The sequence below is a fragment of the Rattus norvegicus genome, chromosome 8, assembly GCF_021556685.1.
Source record: "Rattus norvegicus strain SHRSP/BbbUtx chromosome 8, alternate assembly SHRSP_T2T, whole genome shotgun sequence".
Taxonomy (NCBI): Eukaryota; Metazoa; Chordata; class Mammalia; order Rodentia; family Muridae; genus Rattus; species Rattus norvegicus.
Window position 1 is genome coordinate 7,886,643 of NC_141541.1, and position 20,858 is coordinate 7,907,500.

A 20,858-nucleotide genomic window follows, 5' to 3' on the forward strand; every position below is an offset into this window, starting at 1 on the left:
ATAAATAACTCCCTTAAAGAAATACAGGACAACACAGGTAAACAAGGAAACACAAAAATACCTTAAAGAGTTACAGAACACTAAACCAAACAGGTGAAGGAATTGAGCAAAACCATCCAGGATCTAAAAGTAGAAATAGAAACAATAAAGAAATCACAAAGAGAGACAACCCTGGAAATAGATAACCTAGGAAACAGATCAAGAGTCATAAATCCAAGCATCACCAACAGAAAAAGAGATTGAAGAGAGAATATCAGGAGCCTAAGATACAATAGAAAACATTGACACAATAGTCAATGCAAAATGCAAAAACGCAAAAAGCTCCTAACACAAAACATCCAGAAAATCTAGGACACAATGATAAAACCAAACCTAAGGATGATAGGTATAGAAGAAAGCAAAGATGTCCACCTTCAAGTGTCAGAAAATATCTTGAACAAAATTATGGAAGAAACATCCCTAACCTAAAGAAAGGGATGCCCATGAAAATACATGTAGGCTACAGAACTCCAAATAGATTAAACCAGAAAAGAAATTCCTCCCATCACATAATAGTCAAGACACCAAATGCATGAAACAAAAAAAGAATATTAAAAGCAGTGAGGGAAAAGGTCAAGTAACATATATAGGTTGACATATGAGAATTACACCACACTTCACAGTAGAGAAAATGAAAAGTATTAGATCCTGGGCAGATGTCATACAGACCCTAAGGGAACACAAATGTCAGCCCAGGATAATATATCCAGCAAAACTCTCAATAACTGTAGATGGAGAAACCAAGTATTCCATGACAAAACCAAATTTACACATCATCTTCACACAAATCAATCTCTACAAAGGATAATAGAAAATTCCAATACAAGGAGGGGAACTACACCCTAGAAAAAGCAAGAAAGTAATCTTTCAGCAAGATCAAAAGAAGATAGTCACACAAACATAGTTCTACCTTGAACAACAAAATAACTGGAAACAACAATTGCCATTCGTTAATATTTCTTAATATCAGTGGACTCAATTCCCCAATAAAAAGACATAGATTAAGAGACTGGATATATAGACAGGACACAACACTTTACTGCATACAAGAAACACACCTCAGCTACAAAAACCATCACAACCTCAGAGTAAATGTGTGGAAAAAAGATTTCCAAGCAAATGATCTCAAGAAGCAAACTGGAATAGCCATTCTAATAACAAATAAATTCAACTTTCAACCAAAAGTTATAAGAACATATGAGGAAGAACACTTCATACTCATGAAAGGAAAAATCTACAAAGATGAACTCTAAATTCTGAACATCTATGCTCCAAATGCAAGGGCACACACATTCATAAAGGAAACTTTAATAAAGCTGAAAACATACATTGCACCACACACAATAATATGGGGAGACTTCAACACCCCATTCTCAACAATGGACAGATCATGGAAACAGAAACTAAACCGAGACACTGTGAAACTAATAGAAGTTAGGAAGCAAATGGATTTACCATACATCTATAGAATCATTCATCCTAAAGCAAAAGAATATACCTTCTTGTCAGCATCTCATTGTACCTTCTCCAAAGTTGACCATATAATCAGTCTCAGTCACAAAACAGGCCTCAACAAATAAAAGAAGATTGAAATAATCCCATGCATCCTATCTGATCACCGTAGACTAATGCTGGTCTTCAACAACAAATTGACAGAAATCCCACATACACTTGGAAGCTGAACAATGCTCTACTTAATGATAACTTGGTTCAGGAAGAAATAAAGAAAGAAACTAAAGACTTTTTATAATTTAATGAAAGTGAAGGCTAAACATACCCAAACTTATGAGACACAGAAAAAAACAGTGCTAAGAAAAACTCATAGTTCTGGTTGCCTCCAAAAAGAAATCAGAAAGAACATACACTAGCAGCTTGACAGCACACCTGAAAGCTTTAGAACAAAAAGAAGCAAATAATCCCAAGTGGAGATATAGCATGAACTAACCAATCTCAGGGCTGAAATTAACCAAGTAGAAACATACAGAGTTATTTAAAGAATAAACAAATCCAGTAGCTGGTTCTTCGAAAAAATCAACATTATAGATTAACCCTTAGCAAGACTAACCAGATGGCACAGAGGCAGTACCTCAAATATAACAAGAGAAACTGAGGAAATTTTAAAAAATTATCAGATTCTACTATAAAAACCTATATTCAACAAAACCTGAAAATCTTCACAAAATGGACAATTTTCTAGACAGACACCAGGTATCAAACTTAAATCAGAATCAGATGAACCATGTAAGCAGTCCTATAATCCCTAAAGAAATAGAGGCAGTCATTAAACATCTCCCAAACAAAAAGAAATGCCCAGGACAGGATGGGTTTAGTGCAGAATTCTATCAGATGTTCATAGAAGGCCTAACACCTATACTGTCCAAAGTATTCCACAAAATTGTTGTGTGATAATATTAAGTCAAACAACTAAGTAGCCTTCATTTATGTAAATGATAAACAGGATGAGTAAGAATATAGGGGAATAACTCTCTTCACAATATTAAAAAATAATATAAAATATTTTGGGGTAACTCTAACCAAACAAGCAAAAGATCTATATGACAATAACTTCAAGTGTCTCAAGAAAGAAATCAAGGAAGATCTCAGAAAATGAAGAGATCTCTCATGCTTATGGATTGGGAGAATTAACATACTAAAAATGGCCATTCTACTGAAGGCAATCTACAGATTCAACACAATTCCCATCAAAATTCCTACAAAATTCTTCAAAGACATTGAAAGAACAATTCTTGAATTCATCTGGAAAGGCAAAAAACCCAGAAAGCATAAACAATTTATAGCAATAAATGAACTGGGAATCACCATACTTGACCTCAAGGTATATTACAGAGCAATAGTGTTAAAAACTTCTTGGTATTGGTATAGAGACAAACATGTTGGTAAATGGAATAGAACTGCAGACCCAGAAATAAAACCACACACTTACAGACACTTGATCTTTGACAAAGAAGCCAAAAATATACAATGGATAAAGGAAAGCATGTTCAATAGATAGCACTGCTATAACTGACAGTCTGTACGTAGAAAACTGAAAATAGATATGTATTTGTCACCTTGCACAATGCTCAAGTCTAAGTGGATCAAGAATCTCAACATAAGGGCTGGGGATTTAGCTCAGTAGTAGAGCGCTTACCTAGGAAGCGCAAGGCCCTGGGTTCGATCCCCAGCTCCAAAAAAAAGAACCAAAAAAAAAAAAAAGAATCTCAACATAAAACCAGATACACTGAATCTAATAGAAGGAAAAGTGGGAAAGAACCTCAAACTCATTGGCAATGGAAGAAATTTCCTAAACAGAATTCCAGTGACTCATGCTCTAAGATCAAGAATTGATAAATGGACCTCATTAAACTGGTAAGTTTCTGTAAGGTAAAGGACATTATCAATAGGACAAATCAGCAGCCTACAGATTGGGAAAAAAATCTTCAGCAACCCACACATCTGATAGAGGGCTAATATTCCAAAATATACAATGAACTCACAAAACAAACTACAAAACACCAAACAAGCCAATCGAAAAACTGGAGTATAGAACTAAACAGAGACAGTTCCTCTGCACCCAAATTCCGTGGAGGAGAGAGCTGGACCCTCATAAGTGTGGACAATCCTGAAACCTTAGGGGAGACCACCACTTCTGCTTACATTCTTCACCCAAGAGGAACCTGCCTAGTGTCCTCTTTGCCCTTGGGGCACAGGGACCTAGGAGCAGTCAGGGACAGTTCAGGTTTCTGCTTGTGGGAAGAGCTGAAGGCCAGTCACCAGGGGCACCAAAACAACTGAGAGCAGAGGTAAGACCATCTCTTCTGCACCAACGAACTCACCTGGAGGCTTCAGGTCACACAAACCCAGGAGCAGCTCTCTCTTCCCAGATTTGGCTGAAAGAAAACAGTCCTACAAGAGTGCTAACACAGCAGCCTACAGGAAGATCAAGCCACTGTCTGAGACAGCAAAACAAGCTAGCACCAGAGACAACCTGATGTGAGAGGCAAGCACAGGAACATAAGCAACAGAAACCAAGACTACTTGGCATCATCAGAGTCCAGTTCTCCCACCAAAGCAAATATTGGATATCCAAACACACCATAAAAGCAAGATTTGTATTTAAAAATTACATCTCAATGCAAAATGCTCAATACAATTCTCACAAACTCAATCCAAGATCACATCAAATGATCATCCATCATGATCAAGTAGGCTTCATCCTAGGGATGAAAGGGTGGTTCGATATACAGAAATCCATCAACATAATCCACTGTGTAAACAAACTCAAAGAATAACAAACCTGATCGTTTCCTTAGATGCTCAGAAAGCATTTGACAAAAATCAACACACTTTCATGATAAAAGTCCTGGAAATATCAGGAATACAAGGCCCATATCAAAACATAGTAAAACATATACATATATATATATATATATATATATATATATATATATATATATATATATCAAACCAGTAGCCAACAATAACTAAATGGAGAAAAACTTGATGCAATGTTACTAAAATCAGGGACTAGGCAAGGCTGTACATTCTCTCTCTATTTATTCAATATAGTACTTGAAGTCCTTGCCAGAGCATCAGACAACAAAATGAGGTCAAAGAGAAACAAATTGGAAAGGAAGAAGTCAAAATATCACTATTTGTAGACGATATGATAGTATATTTAAGTGACCCCAAAAGTACCACCAGAGAACTCAAAGTACTGAGTTGATAAACAACTTCAGCAAATTGGCTGTGTATAAAATTAACTCAAACAAATCAGTAGCATTCCTCTACTCAAAGATTAAACAGGCTGAGAAAGAAATTAGTGAAACAACACCCTTTGAAATAGTCACAAATAACATAAAATAGCTCAGTGTGACTCTAAGCAAACAAGTGAAAGATATGTCTGTCAAGAACTTAAAGTCGCTGAAGAAAGAAATTGAAGAAGATCCCAGAAGATGGAAAGACCTCCCATGCTCATGGATTGGCAGGATTAATATTCTAAAAATGGCCATCTTGCCAAAACAAATTTGCAGATTTAATGTATTACCCATCAAAATTCCCACCCAATTCTTCATAGAGTTAGAAAAAGCAATTGCAAATTCGTTTGGAATAAAAAAAAGCCCAGGATAGCAAAAACTATCCTAAACAATAAAAGAACTTCTGGGGGAATCACCATCCCTGACCTCAATCAATCAGTATTACAAAGCAACAGTGATAAAAACTGTATGGTATTGGTAAAGAGACAGGCACGTAGATCAATGGAAAAGTATTGAAGACCCAGAAATGACTGCATATACCTATGGTTACTTGATTCTTCACAAAGGAGCTAAAACCATCCAGTGGGAAAAAGACAGCATTTTCACCAAATGGTGCTTGTTCAACTCGAGGTCAACATATAATGCAAATCAACGCATTCTTATTGCCCTGTACAAAGCTTAGGTCCAAATGGATCAAGAATCTCCACATAAAACAAGATACACTCAAACTAATAGAAGAAAAAGTAGGAAAGAGCCTCAAACACATGGGCACTGGGGAAATTTTCCTGAAAATAACACCAATGGTTTATGCTCTCAGATCAAGAATGGACAAATGGGTCTTCAGTAAGGCAAAGGACATTGTCATTAAGAAAAAAAGGCAACCAACACATTCAGAAAAGATTTTTACGAATCCTATATCTAATCCCTATCAGGGACTAATACCCAAAATATACAAAGAATTCAAGAAGTTAGATTCCAGAGAGCAAAATAACCCTTTTAAAAATGGGGTACAGAGCTGAACAAATAATTCTCAGCTGAGGAATATCGAATGGCTGAGAAGTGCATAAAGAAATGTTCAACATCCTTGGTCATCAGGGAAATGCAAATCAAAACCACCCTGAGATTCTACCTCACACCTGTCATAATGGCTAAAATAAAAATTCAGGTGAAAAAAGATGCTGGTGAGGACATGGAGAAAGAGAAATACTCCTTCATTGTTGGTGGGATTGCAAACTGGTACAACCACTCTGGAAATCAGTCTAGAGGTTCCTCAGAAAATTTGACATTGCACTACCTGAGGACCCATCTATACCTATCCTGGGCATACACCCAAAAGATGTTCCAACAGACAACAAAGACACAGGCTCCACTATGTTCATAGCAGTCTTATTTTTAGTAGTCAGAAACTGGAAAGAACCCAGATGCCCTTCAACAGAGGAATGGATAGAGAAAATGTGTTACATCTACACAATGGTGTACTACTCAGCTATCAAAAACAATTACTTCATGAAATTCATAGGAAAATTGATGGAACTAGGAAATATCCTGAGTGAGGGTAACCAAATCACACAATAACACACATGGTATGTACTCACTGATAAGTAGATATTAGCCCAAAAGGTTGAATTACCCAAGATACAATTCACAGACCACATGGACCTCAAGAAGGATTACACAAGTGGGGATGCTTCAGTCCTTCTCAAAAGGTGGAACAAATATATTCATAGGAGGGGATATAGAGGCAAAGTTTGGAGCAAAGATTAAAGGAATGGCCATTCACAACCTGCCCCACCAGGGGATCCATCCCATATGTATACAGTCACCAACTAGGTAATATTGATCAACCTGAGCAGTGCATGCTGACAGGAGCCTGATATATCTGTCTCCTGAGAAGCTCAGTGAAAGCATGTCAAATACAGATGTGAATACTAACAGGAAACCATTGAACCAAGAATGGGGTCCCAGTTCGAGGAATTAGAACATGGATTGAATGAGGTGAAGTGGTTTGCAATCCCATAAGAACAACAATGCCAACCAACCAGAACTCCCAGGGACTAAACCACTATCCAAAGACTACACATGGGCAGACCCATGGCTCCAGTTGCATATGTAGCAGAGGATGATCTTATTCAGTGCCAATGGGAAGAGAAGCCCTTTATCCTGCCTATACTGGACCACCCAGTGCAGGAAAACGTCAGGGGGTTAGGAAGAGGGGGCTTGTTGGGGAGTAGGAACACCCTCATAGAAGAAGGAGATGGGGATGGGATATGGGACTTATAGCTGGGAAATCAGAAAGGGTATAACATTTGAAATGTAAATAATAATATCCAATAATAGAAATTTTTACAAAAAGAAGTAAACAGAGAATTCACAACAGAGAAATCTCCAATGGCTAAGAAACACTTAAAGAAATGTCCACAGTCCTTAGTGATCATGGAAATGCAAATCAAAACGACCCTGAAATTCTACCTTACACCAATCAGAACCGCTAAGATCAAGACCTCAGTTGACAGCACATGTTTTTGAGGATGTGGAGAAAGAGGAACACTCCTCCACTGCTGGAGGGATTGCAAACTGGTACAAGCACTTTGGACATCAATCTTGAGATTCCTCAGAAAACTGGAAATAGATGTGACTATACCATTATTGGGCATATACTCAATAGATGTCCCATCATGCCATAGGGGCGCATGTTCCATTATCTTCGTAGTGGCCTTGTTTGTGATAGCCAGAAGATGGAAACAACCTAGATGTCCCACAATAGAAGAATAGTTACAGAAAATGTTGTTCATTTATACAATGTAATACTGCTCAGCTATTAAGAACAAGGACATCTTGAATTTTACAGTCAAATAGATCAAGTGGATATTAGAAAAAAAAATTAGTACAGAATACCCGGGATATAGTCCACAGAACTAAAAAAAATGTTAACAAGCTAAGGACACAAGAGAGTGGCGTCAATCCTACTGGGAAGGAGAAGAAAATCACAGAAGGAGGGATGAAGTAACCTGGGTGGGAAAGGGAACAGGGAGGGAAAGAGGGGAACATGGTGAGGTATTGGGTGGGCAGAAAAAAACTGGAAACAGACCACCTCAGGAGTTAGGAGGTGAAGGGACTCTCCAGAATATACAAGGGAGGTCAGAGACTCTCAGGACTCAAAGGGAGGGACCTTAGATGAAATGCCCTACAGTAGGGAGTGGGAGGTCATCCCCAGCAGAAAGACAGAGCATCAAGTGAGGTGGTTTGCCATCTCACAGTCAAAAACTCTTGTTCCTGTTTGAAAGAATTGCAGCAACAAAAATAAAGAAGAGCCAGAAGAAAAGGAGGTCCAGAGACAGGTCCAAAGTGGTTTCCAGCTCCAGGAGATGTCCCAAGGCCTGATACTATTACTGAGGCTATGGGGACACAAAAGGGGACTATCATGACTGCCCCCTGAAAGATCCAAGGAGCAGCTGAAAGAATCAGATGCAGATACGTGCACCCAACCAATGAACAAAAGGTACTGACCCCTGTGGTTGAATTAGGGAAAAGCTGGAGGAAGCTGAGAAGGAGGGCAACTGTGTAGGAGGACCTGCAGTTTCAATTAATCTGGACCCCTGAGATCTCTCAGACACTGGACCACCAGCCGACAGTACAAACCAGCTGATATGAGGCCTCCAACACATATACAGTAAAGGTCTACTGGGTTTGGGTTCAGTCAGAGCAGATGCACTTAATCCTCAAGATACTAAAGCACCAGGGAGTGGGGAGGTCTGGTGGAGAACAGGATTGGGACGTGGAAATATCTTTGTGGTTATGGGGGAGGAGATATGGGATGTGGAACAATCAGAGAGGAGACCAGGAGGGAGATAAAATCTGGAGTGTAAAAAAAAAGATTAAATAAAATGTTTAAAAAATGTTCTTGTCCTTCGACAGTGTGTAGGTTAATTCAAATTCCCTTCTGAGTTCAGATAATCACATGCCTGTTGATCCAAGAAGAAACATATTATTCCACTGATGACTAGGCATCATACATATACTGAGAGGTCAGTGTATGTTAACTAATAGGGTTTACATTATATCAGGATTCATTAAATATCATGTTCTGTGCTAATTATATTACAGTTTATTTATTCAGCTTGATCATCCCTAGGTTACTGGGTAGACTTGATTCTTTCCAGGTAAGAAAACTAAAGATTTGTCTTTAAGGCAAAAAAATCTTTTCAAGGTCACCTATGGATATACAATAGAGCTCAGTTTTGATCAGATTGTTCACCCATTGTACTTTGTATTCCTTCATATTGTTATGAAGTGTATGCTTTTAATTTTATTAATTGCTATAATATTACCAGGAGAGGAAAGGCACAAAAGAAACCTAGGTTTTGATTCTTACCCCTGGTTCTTTCTAGCCTTAGATTACCTCTGCACCAAACAGAAGGACAATATTTCTAGTATCTAGCACTTTGGGTATATGTTCATTAATAGTAAGTGACAATTAGTTCACTTAATGGTATTTATTTGGGTCCTATTTTATGTCAGCCAGATTGATATCTCATCAGTAACTGTCAGTGTGGAAATTTGAATCCTTTCACCAACATATAGGGCAGATCTACAGGCAGACAAATCATCTTACTGTTTTTTTAAAAACCACAGTAATTCAGCTCTCCCATTAGCTCCTAATTGATGAGATTATTATTTTCTTTCAGTCTTGCTAAAATGGAAGGTCTGCTAAAACTTCTGTGGAGCTTTAGCCACAGCTGCAAGACACAGACAAATTGCAGCTAGTGGGGACACTTTAAGATACAACATCTGTCAAACAGCACACTGAAGATAAAGGAAAAATAATTATGTTGTCTGATTATAACAAGCACCTGTCAGTTATAGTTTGAATGAATGGTGGGTGGCTTAGTAAATTTTGGCTATATTTGTTTGATTATAGTCAGCATTTCCCTTTCACGTACATTCTCATAATTTTACATAGAAAATTGATGGGATCTAGAGTGTGAGCCAGTTTCCTTGGCAACAGTTACTTTGGTGACCACTTAGCTTTTGTTGGAATCTACAGAAAATCATGGAAATGAAAGGTATCTGTGGCGATACTATAATGAAGTCAGTTACTCTCCAGTTACTAGAAAGTCAGTGACTGTCAAAACAATGTTCCTGAGCACAAGCACAAGCTGGGAGAGTTTCCCCTCTTGTGTAAATGGCCTCCTAAGTAAGTAGTAAATTCTCTACTTGACTTTCTTTTTAATATCCTCTGCTGGAGAAATATTCAGAAATATAGGTGTCTGGTGTCTCAATGATAATGTTTGTCTATCAATAAGCTAATTATATCATCAATGTAAACAAAAGTCTATTTTTATGTTTTATCTGATTCATATCAGTATTTCTGCTGTGTTTTATGGCTGATCTGATACAGCTACAAGAAGATCAAGAAGAATGAGGAAAATTCTCCCTTATCTTTTAAAACTTATTATGAAGAGTTGAGGTTTAGATAGATGCTTTTGTTGCACAGGTAGATTAGGGTAGAAAAACTGAAACTCACAGGAAGCTGAAAACGAGGCTCATTAGGACAGGATTGGCAAGTTGGGACCCTTTTAACTGGTTCATTGCAATTGTATAAAATTTCTAGACTGTATAATATGATTGTATCTGGTTTCCACATTGAAACTAAATAAGTAAACATGGATGAACACACTGTATGTATCATTTCTTTACCTTTGATTGAGGTATGAATGGTGTCTATATGCAATGTATGTATTTGTGTATATGTATCTGTGTGTCTGTGTGTATGTGGGAGGAATGGATCCAATTAGTCTTTATTTATGCATCTTGATATGCTATAATTTTACACTTCTTTATGATAGATATTAGTGTTTTCTTAGATATGAACTTTATTCTACAAAAATTAAAAACCTGCAGAAGAACATGATTCTAATTTTGTGCAAAGGGTCTTATATTTCTATTGGCAGGTGTACTTAAATTGTTCAATGGCTGAAGGAAGAGTAAGTATACAAACAGAGTAAAGTGTATAAGGTCAGATGGCCCTGATGCCTGTAGGCATGTTCAAATGAGTATTCACTGTGTGTCTTGGTTCCTTGGATATGCTATTAATTTATGAACTTGTTTTTCCAATCAGGTATATGACAGCTTTAGACTTGTCTCCAAGACCTAATGACCTGTATGATCTTGGGTAAATTACACCAGACTTTATTCTACAGTCTATAAAATAAACACATCTATTTAAAGGACCAAAAAAAAAGAACCAATTAAAGCTTAATAAAATCCAAGAACAATGGCCAAAACTGAGGGGTATGGGAAGAGCAGAAGTTCGAGACGGAGTAAGGGGGAAGAGTCATTTCATATAGCAAGGAGGAATCATCCTGGTCTGAACAGGATTGTTGTGAACCAATTCCTTATTTATAACTGCCAAAGTGCTTTGGAAACTTCTGAGAATACAGTTTGAGTAATGAAAAAAATTATACCATTAGGACATGGTGTCATTTCTGAAGCCAGAAAGAACCAGAAGATAATCCAAGTTCTTAATTAAAGACAAACTCCCTAAATGAGGTGACCAAGTCCTCAATAAGATCCAGTGGTATAAGTGCCTTGACTGGAGATAACAGCTAAGAGGGCTAGGCTACAACGGGAAAGCAGCAGTAGGTATACCGAGTTGTTTGGTTTGTAAAAATAGAACACTTGATAGATTAGGAAGGCGATCTGTAGTGGGAAATATTAAGAAAAAAAAAAGGAACACCACATCTCACTAGCACCAGCCAGCACCAGAGGGCCACATGGCACGAGCCCGGTTTTCTCATCTTTCTTGGCAGACTTTCTGGTCCAGAGTTCCCGAAATGTCCCTACACAACTTGCTAAATTCCCTTGGTGGGTTCCTGCCATGCCAGCCCCATGCAGCCATTTGCCCCTTGTGGTTGTAGTCAAAATTCCCAGGACTCTGGCAAAATCAAAACTCTTGGAGTTTATCAATCAGACTTGTATCAGTAAATTCTCACCCCATAAAACGTCCACAAAATAAAGTCAGAGTCAATTGATATAGATGTAAGTTGCCCACTGAGATTGGGCAAACTGTCCTGTAAGAATCCATCCCGTCAATGACATCCATAGCTACCTGTGGCTATTTAAAGCCACATGGATCTGGGTTGTCATTTCCTTCCTCCATCTTCCTTTCTCCTCCTCCTCCATACTCTGTCCTCTCTTTCAAATTCTCAGCACAGCTTTCTCTTTTACTGCACAATCACAGGCCTTGACTTACCTTGTGCCTGCATATAGACAACAACCCACAGAGATCCTAGGGCTTAGAAGGGAAAAATCTTAACATTAATTTAAACAGTAAAAGTTGAGATGAAAGAATGCATGTAGAATAGTGCTGAGCTCATTCTGGAGGGGCACCCTCAAAGAGGCAGAGGAGAGGGGAGACAGGGAGGGTGGGATGGAAGGTTTGTGGAGGGGTAACCAGGAAGGAAGATATCGTTTACAATGTAAATAAATAAAACGGTTAATAAAAAAAGGAAGGCAAGATTACTATGAGATTGGCTACTTTGTTTCTTGCTTAATACAGGTATTTTATGCTTGCCTTCTTGCCTTCTTGCCTATTTGCACTTTTGAAGACAGGGTCTCACTTTGCAATCTAGGCTGGCCTAGAAATGGTCTCACTCTGCAGCTTAGGCTGGCCCAGAACATACTGTGAATTTACAGGTGCTGAATTCATAAGCAACCCTGCAGTGCCAGCCTACTGAATGCTGGTACATGTGTCACTCACCATCCCTGTCTTTCTCTTCATTTTATGAAATGAGTATTTTACTAAGTTGTTCAAGCTTACCTTGAACTTCTTAGCTCAGGGTGGCCTGGAAATCGCTATTCTCCTGCATCAACATCCCAAGTGTTAGGATTATAGACATGAACCACTGTACCTAGTCAGAGGATTAATCATTTTTAAACCCATGGTCTTCAGGTTGTCAACCTCATTTAAATAAAGGGTATCTTAGATTTTGGCAAAAAATCATGCTTATGAATTCATAGTACAATTTCCCACATATTGATGTTTATTTATCTTTATTCTCCTTTTGATAAATTAGATGCTACATTATATCTACTGCTTTGATTTTTAAGTGGTGACTAAGTCATTGGCTAAAATAAATCTGGAATTTATGTAGCAAGCTGGTGATATATGTTGCCAGCTTTAAGGACAGGGGAAGTAGTAGTCTCCTGCTAATTGTCAGCCATAATTCAATAAATACAATTATTTTAAAAGTTATTTCAGAAAGTGTGTTATCATATTCTAAATGCAATAGGTATTTATTTATTGATTTTGAGACCTACATAACTTCTCAACTTATCTATTAGCCCAATAATTATTTAAAAAAATCTTATGATATTCCTTTACACAAAACCTCCTTTCTCAATCTGTGTAACTTTTATTTTTTTTGCCTAACTCCTCTTGCTAAGATGTGTGATACTGTTCACTAAAAGTAGCAAGATAGATATTTCTAATTTTTTTTATTTTAAAGACATGGTTTCTTTTTAGGTTAGGTTGATCTTGACCTGGTTGTGTAGCCCAGGATGAACTTAAAGTTTTCATCTTTTTGATTTTATCTCTGAGTTCTAGAATTATAGGCCTGAACCAACACCTTGAGTTTATGTGATGCTGTTGACGAAAGTCAGGGCTCTGTGCAAGCTGGCCAAGTTGTCTTCTAACTGAGCTACATCTCCACTCCCCATCTTATCTTTAATTTCAGTGTAATCAGTCTTTAACACTAAGTTGTAATGTTAATATAATTTTTTTTATCTGGATTCAGACTAAATTTTGCATTTGGAAATTCTTTTTTCTTTTCCTTTTCTTTTTTTTTCGGAGCTGGTGACCAAACCCAGGGCCTTGGGCTTGCTAGGCAAGCGCTCTACTACTGAGCTAAATCCCCAACCCCGCATTTGGAAATTCTTAATAACTATACATAGTTCTCAAGAAATGGTTTTGAATTAGCTAAAAGAATGGAGACTAATTATCCTATATGGATGAATGAATGCCAAGAGAATCCGTATTAATGCTGTATATAATAACATAGCTGGTTCATGTCACTGATCTAATCATGATAAAAGCTTGATATGTCTAGTGAGTGTTTTTGCTTCTAGGAAACAAATGATTTTCCATTTCATATGTTGATACTTTAGTGTAAAAATGCTGCCACCCACTCAGGCTGTTTAAGGATGGCTCCGAAATCCATTAGTGGGCCATAAATATAATTTCTTTCCACTGTGCATTGTCTTACTTATTCTAGCACCCAATGTAAGACACTAATTTTATTATAGTTTATAACATGCTGATTTTCTTCTCAAATTATGTTGTTTGGAAAGAATAGATGTAAGAACAGCCATCTGCTGTAATTAATTGGAAACTTATTATATAATGTCAACAAGAACAGAAATACTCCTGATTGTAGCCTTTTATGAGACATTTAGAAAAAGCAAGATGTATTTGCTTTAATATTTGTAGTTTTACAAATAAATGACACATTAAACTGGGGAGCTACTAAAGGAAATAGAAAAGGTGAGCCAAGGTTCCTCAGAAAACTGAACATAGTATTACCTGAGGACCCAGTTATACCACTCCTGGGGATATACCCAGAAGATGCTCCAACATATAACAAGGACACATGCTCCATTCTGTTCATAGCAACCTTATTTGTAAGGGCCAGAAGCTGGAAAGAGTCCAGATATCCTTCAATGAAGGAATGGTACACTTACACAATGGAGTACTACTCAGCTATTGAAAGCAGTGACTTCATGAAATTCTTAGGCAAGTGCATGGAACTAGAAAATATCATCCTAAGTGAGGTAACCCAATCACAAAAGAACACACACGGTATGCACTCACTGATAAGTGAATCACGGATAAGTATAAAGTATCCCAAATTTGGACTACCCAAGACACAATTTACAGACCAAATGAAGCTCAAGAAGAAGGAAGACCAAAGTGTGGATTCTTCAATCCTTCTTCAAAGGGGAAACAAAACACTCATACATGGAGTAGAGACTGAAGGAAAGGCCATCCAAAGACTGTCTCACCTGGGGATCTATCCCATATACAGTCACCAAAACCAGACACAATTGCGGATACCAAGAAGTTCATGCTGACAGAAGCCTGATATAGCTGTCTCCTGAGAGGCTCTGCTAGAGCATTATAAATACAGAGGCAGATGCTTGCTGCCAACCATTGAACTCAGAATGGGGTTCCTTATGGAGGAGTTAGGGAAATAACTGAAGAAGCTGAAGGGATTTGCAACCCCATGAGAACAACAATACCAACCAACCAGAGCTCCCAGGAACGAAACCACCATCCAAAGAGTGCACATTGCCAGACCCATGGCTCCCACTACATATTTTAGCAGAGGATGGCCTTGTTGTGTTTCAAAGGGAGGAGAGGTCCTTGGTCCTGCCAAGGCTGGATGCCCCAGTGTAGGGGGATGCCAGGGAATGGAGGAGGGAGGGAGTGGGTGAGTGGGTGAGTGGGTGAGTGGGTGGGAGAGCACCATCACAGAAGCAGAGGTAGGGGGATGGGATTGGGGGGTTGCTGGAGGGGAAATTGGGAAAAGGGATATCATTTGAAATGTAAATAAAGAAAATATCCAATTTTGTAAAAAAAAAAGCTGAGCAGAATTTGCTGATGTTTCTATATTAATCTAGTGTTGGAACATTCTACTCTATTCAAGAAATACAGTATGATAACTTTTATAATCCATTGCTATATTATATTGTCTCAGCTCTATCATGCAACCCAGTTAACCAGACTGGCCCTCTCTCTATGGACATGTGATGGACCTTTTAAACACAGAGAAAGCACACTCAACATCAGAAATGTGACAGGACTGAGCCTTTTCTGTCCTTTAGCTGCTTTCCTGCTTCAAGAATAAGATGCTCATCAAAGTAATATGTCATAGAAAATAATAAAAAAAAACCACTAATGGATCATTGTCTTCCCTAGAATAAGTCACATTGAGGTTCAAGGTCTAAGATGAAACTTTTCTATAATAAAGTATAATAAAAACAGTCTGTTTGTCCAAGCTAGTGGGTTAACCAGAAGCACTCAGTAAACATTGTTAGATACTCTACAAAGTCTTGTTTGGATCCTTCAAGCAGTATATTGCATGTTGTTTATTATCCATCTTTAGGTGAGTTGAAAGGTTGATATAATTTAAAAGTTATTAATTCCATTCAAAATATTTATGTAATTAACCATTATATCTTGTTTTGCTACAACTGGATAATATATTTATATATAGACAAGCATTTATCATTTGGAAAGACAAAATGCCAGTATTTAATTTGACAGGTGATATAATGGCAAAGAAAACATAATTATCATTAAATTTCTCCCTAGCAAATTCAATCTAATTTTCAAAATATGCCAGTTATTTTAGTAATATAACCTGAAGCACAGTAAATAATGTAGATTGACCATTGATTAGAGAATTATATTAAGAAAAAATCATGGATAATTCATCAATTCTCAGTAAAAATAGAAAAACAAGATTTCTTACCAAATTTGCGATGATATAATGGTAGCCTTTGACATGCTTCCCAACACTCACAATCTATGAATATAAGGAATGAGAGAAAATCAATTTAACTTCACTGAAACCTTATTGAAACAGGAAAAGAGTACATGAACATAGGGGTAAAAGAGATAGTCAGAGTATAAGAGGAGTCAGAAGGGAGGGAATGGGAGGATGAATTTCATCAAAACAGATTCTAGTCATTCATGAAGTTCTTAATAAATGAAAAAGATTCACTAAGGGTAGTGTGGTGGAACACTGTTTAAAGGTGTTCACTGCCAATCCTGATGAACTAAGTTTGATCCCCAGAACATACTTTGTGGAAGGAGAGAAACAACACTACAAGTTGTCCTACATCCTCCATATATACACCATGCATACACAAAATAAATTAAGAATTAGGTACTGCAATATAATTTCCAATAGAAGTATGATGGGGAAACATCCTTATTTGACTTATAAAAGCAGATCATTATAATAAGAACTCATAAATCACATCAAAGTACAATGTTAAAAAATAAAACCACTATTTGACATCATTCATGCTTTCTTAATTACAAACATTTTTTGCTACCCCTTTGGAAAAGGCAGAATAATATAATTTCCTCAGAGAGATCAATAGTGACACAAAATAACTGTTCTTATACATTTCTAAAGAGAGTACATTAGCACAGAAATAAAGTAATTTTGGTTCAAAGAATTTACTCTTCAGTAAACATAAATATCAGATGGACAAAATAAAACAAAAGAATGTCAATGAATGCAATTTGTTGATTATGTGTGGATTGACATTTAGAGGGTACTGCTAGGTCTCCTCAACAGGTGGACACAAACAAGTTCAAATAAGCACAGTGGAAATTAGGTGGACGATGAAATGAAGATAATTGATAGGAAAGCACTGGTTTCACGGTCTTGTGACTCTGGATCTTCTAAGATGTGATATCACTTCTAGAGTGATATCAGCACTCTATTCAGCATCCCCAAATGCTTTATACTTTAACTTTTTCTGCCCGGTTGCCTTTTACTTGAAGAATTTTCATATGTTCCCTCTTCATGTGCAGGCCTATGGAAGCATGTTTGCTGTTAATAAATTAACATCAGCCACTGGTGACTTGGTTCAAACTTTCTCACTTTGAGGACTGACTTTCAATTTTGAAAAAAAAATTCAGGCAAAATCCTGTAAAATGCCCACCCCAAAGATAGTGTGTATTTGCATGCATCCATTATTATAATTATTTCTCAAACTCTAGATTTTCCAATCACTGTGTATGGTACAAATTCAAAATTTAATCTGCCGGAAGAAGGAAGTTATAACTCTTAGAAAAGATGACTCCGTTAACATATTAAACTGAGACCTAGACAAAGTACACTCAATGAATGCCCTCTATAGTTAGCACATTTTTCTTCTCTATTTTGATTGTGTTCTTGACAGTATTCTGGTTTTACATAGGATCTGAGCTCTGACCTGTTATTTAGTCTGATCATAAAGTTCCTCTTTCTGGGTGAGCACTGAATTCCATATAAGCTCATCCCATCTGTTACCTAACTATATCATAGTCATCTTTTGTTCTTATTTATAGAAGATTTATGTTCTTTATGTTTAGGTATAAATTTATGACATTTTACATATATATATATATATATATATATATATATATATACTTAGCTTATACCCATCAAATAGACATTCTTTGAGAATCTTGCCCAAAGGTGAAGAAAAACAATACAGACAGAACTATAAAAAATTAATAAATTAATGTCATAGTTTGCTTTCTATTTCTTCAATAAAGAATATAATCAAAAGCAAGTTTTGGGAGAAAGGTTTTATTTGGTTTAGAGTTTTCAGTGAATCATCAAGGAAGCCAAGGCAGGGCTAAGGTAGAACTTTGAGATAGGAATTAAAGTAGAGGTAGGATGTTGACTACAGGCATACTTTCCATGGCTTGCTTATTCTGCTTTCTTATACAACTCAGGGACATCTGCCCAGGGATGGCACCAACCCCAGTGGCCTGGGTACTCCCCATTAACCAAGAAAAAGCTCTACAGATTTATCTACAGGTCAATTTGATGAGTCATTGTCTAACTGAGGTCCCTTTTACCAGACGACTATGTCAAGTGGACAAAAATCTAACCTGCACAGGAGACATTTTCTGAGTTGTTTTATTGGGTGTGATTGAGTGACTGAACATAGACTGAGCAAGACAAGATTATTTGCTATTGTGGACATTTCTGGAAGCTATAGTCATCAATAGGGAACACTAGGTAACAGCTACTTGTATGAGGAAATGCACAGACTTGAACTGAGTTTGAACAGATTTTTGCCATTTGGTCTCAGCTAGCTCTGCTGCCAGTCAGCAAACAATTCTGTATTTTTTTCTGCTTAGTTTATGTTCTTCTTCTGTAGTTATCAAAACCTGTTTGCACTTTCTTTAAGCCCCAGGCCTACCCTGCTTTTTCATTCTTATATAGTCAGCATATGATTTTAATATTATTGCAATCAAAACTGTCAATTTAAAAAATTCTATTTAAGGTATAACTGTAGTGTTACAGCACATGGAACTGCTAGAAACTTGGTCCTGGTTGCTCCTAGCAAACTAATTAATTCTAAATTGTTAGCAAAGCACTAAAATCAGGTAAAGAAGTCTATGTATTTTTAAAGATTAAAGTCTCATCAAACCCCAGGAAACAAAAGGACAAAATATGGGAAGAAAGATCCTGCTACAGAGTGTGATGAGCATTGGCATCTGGAGACAGAGATCCTTAAAAAGCATATGTTTGAAGACACTCACTAAAAGATGCTAGAGAGACCAGAGCCTTTGCTGATCCAACTTCTTTACTGTGAAAAAGTGTACACACACACACACACACACACACACACACACACACATACACACACACATATACACATATAATGACATTATGACTATACTACTACACACATTGTACACAAACCTCTTTATTCCTTCCCTACTTAAGGTGGCCATGGTTTAAGGCCAGATCTTGGCTCATCACCAAGAATGTACCCAAGATAGACATTTCTTTGTGAAAAATGTATAGTACATATTCTGAATAACAGTGAATAGTGCTTTATGTAAAGCATGTCTATAACTTTCTTACTTAAAAATGTTTAAGGATGCTTCAAATGGACACTATCAGAATTAGGGTTTTACCAAGCGGAGAATATTTTATGTTTAAAAATAATTCTGAGTTCAGATCAGTATGTCTGTGTGCTTGACATTGTTGTTTCAGCAGAGAAACAGTTCGAGATGGAATCTAGAATGTTTCTGCCTTCTTCAATGGGAGTTGGTCATGTTATCATAGGAAAATGACATTAAGGTAGGGACTTGGCTGTAAAGTATAATTATCAGTTTTCATTGTGACAAAGAGATGTAGTGGCAAAGAAGCTGGACCACCTGGAATGAAACACTGAATGCAACTAGATAATAATAATTATCGAGTGTCTGCTTTAAGTTCTGAAAAACAGGCTAGGAAAGATGCACCAACTATACTGATGGTCACTATCAAAGGAGTCTGTCTTTTCAATAATGTATGCTTAAAAGATATAATAAACCTGAAACATTCAGTTGCTTCTTCTTGCTTCTTTTAGGAAACAAATACTTCTTTAGAAGTGTCTATGATGGTGGTCAAATGATTAGTTGTAAAACCAGGTGTATGCATATGAACAAGTAGGTATCATGAGTGCACATCTGATATTGATGTGGTAAATTCATTAATATAACTCTTGATTCATTTTTTAGTGGCTTTAAAATTCCTACCTTTGTAGCCTCTGATTCATCCTACTCTCAGTCCTCATCAGAGAAATTTGAACAAGTGATCATGAGTTAACGCAGAAACTTATAACTGATCAAAGTAAAGAGAATAAATATCTGTGGTGTGTTGAACCATAAATAGGACATCTATATCATAACTTTCCCTCCAGAGTCTAAGGGACCATTTGTAGAGAGGGGGCAAGAGTATAAGAGCCAGAATTTAGGGAGTACCAGACAGAAACAGTGTTTGATGGATTTGATAGGACCACTTTACTCATGAATTCGTAACACCTGTGGTTTATTGTTACAATCCTGGATAGGATCAAGGCAGTCTACTTTCTAGAATGGAGGGGATAAGAGCTCACAAGCCTCCACAGGCTATTGGTAATTTATGGCTTCCGGGAATGTCAGCTTTCTTTAAAGATGTGGTCTTTGACAGGTAGATGATTCTCCACTGGAAGGCTCTATGCCCATAAGTACAGAGTCAGCACACACTGAACTTAGTAAGAAAAAAAAGAAGTTTAGAGTGTCAGGGAAGGGTGATGGATCCAAGAGGAGTTAATGGGAGAAGAATGGGAGAATATTATCAAAATCCAGTGCATACATGAGTGAAGTATTCAAAGAATCAAAAAAATACTAAAAAAGAAGGAAAGGTAGTTAAAGTTAATATAATTGCCTAAAGCATTAGGATAATATTTTCATTTTGATGGATAAAGTGACCTTGTTTTGGCCTCCAATTCTTAGTC

At 37.1% G+C, this 20,858-nt stretch overlaps 1 protein-coding gene and 1 long non-coding RNA gene across 10 annotated transcripts in view; one reads left to right on the plus strand and one right to left on the minus strand.

Moving 5' to 3' along the window:
* Gria4 (glutamate ionotropic receptor AMPA type subunit 4) overlaps positions 1 to 20,858 on the minus strand; it is a 454,905-nt gene that overhangs the window by 119,748 nt on the left and 314,299 nt on the right. For all 6 annotated transcript variants that reach the window (XM_087560749.1, XM_087560747.1, XM_087560748.1 and 3 more), the window contains 1 exon segment: positions 16,328 to 16,381. In XM_087560749.1, coding sequence (XP_087416875.1) covers positions 16,328 to 16,381 — 54 coding nt within the window.
* LOC120094073 (uncharacterized) overlaps positions 9,816 to 20,858 on the plus strand; it is a 43,500-nt gene continuing 32,457 nt past the window's right edge. For all 4 annotated transcript variants that reach the window (NR_190857.1, NR_190855.1, NR_190856.1 and 1 more), the window contains 1 exon segment: positions 9,816 to 9,990. This is a non-coding gene — a long non-coding RNA (uncharacterized LOC120094073).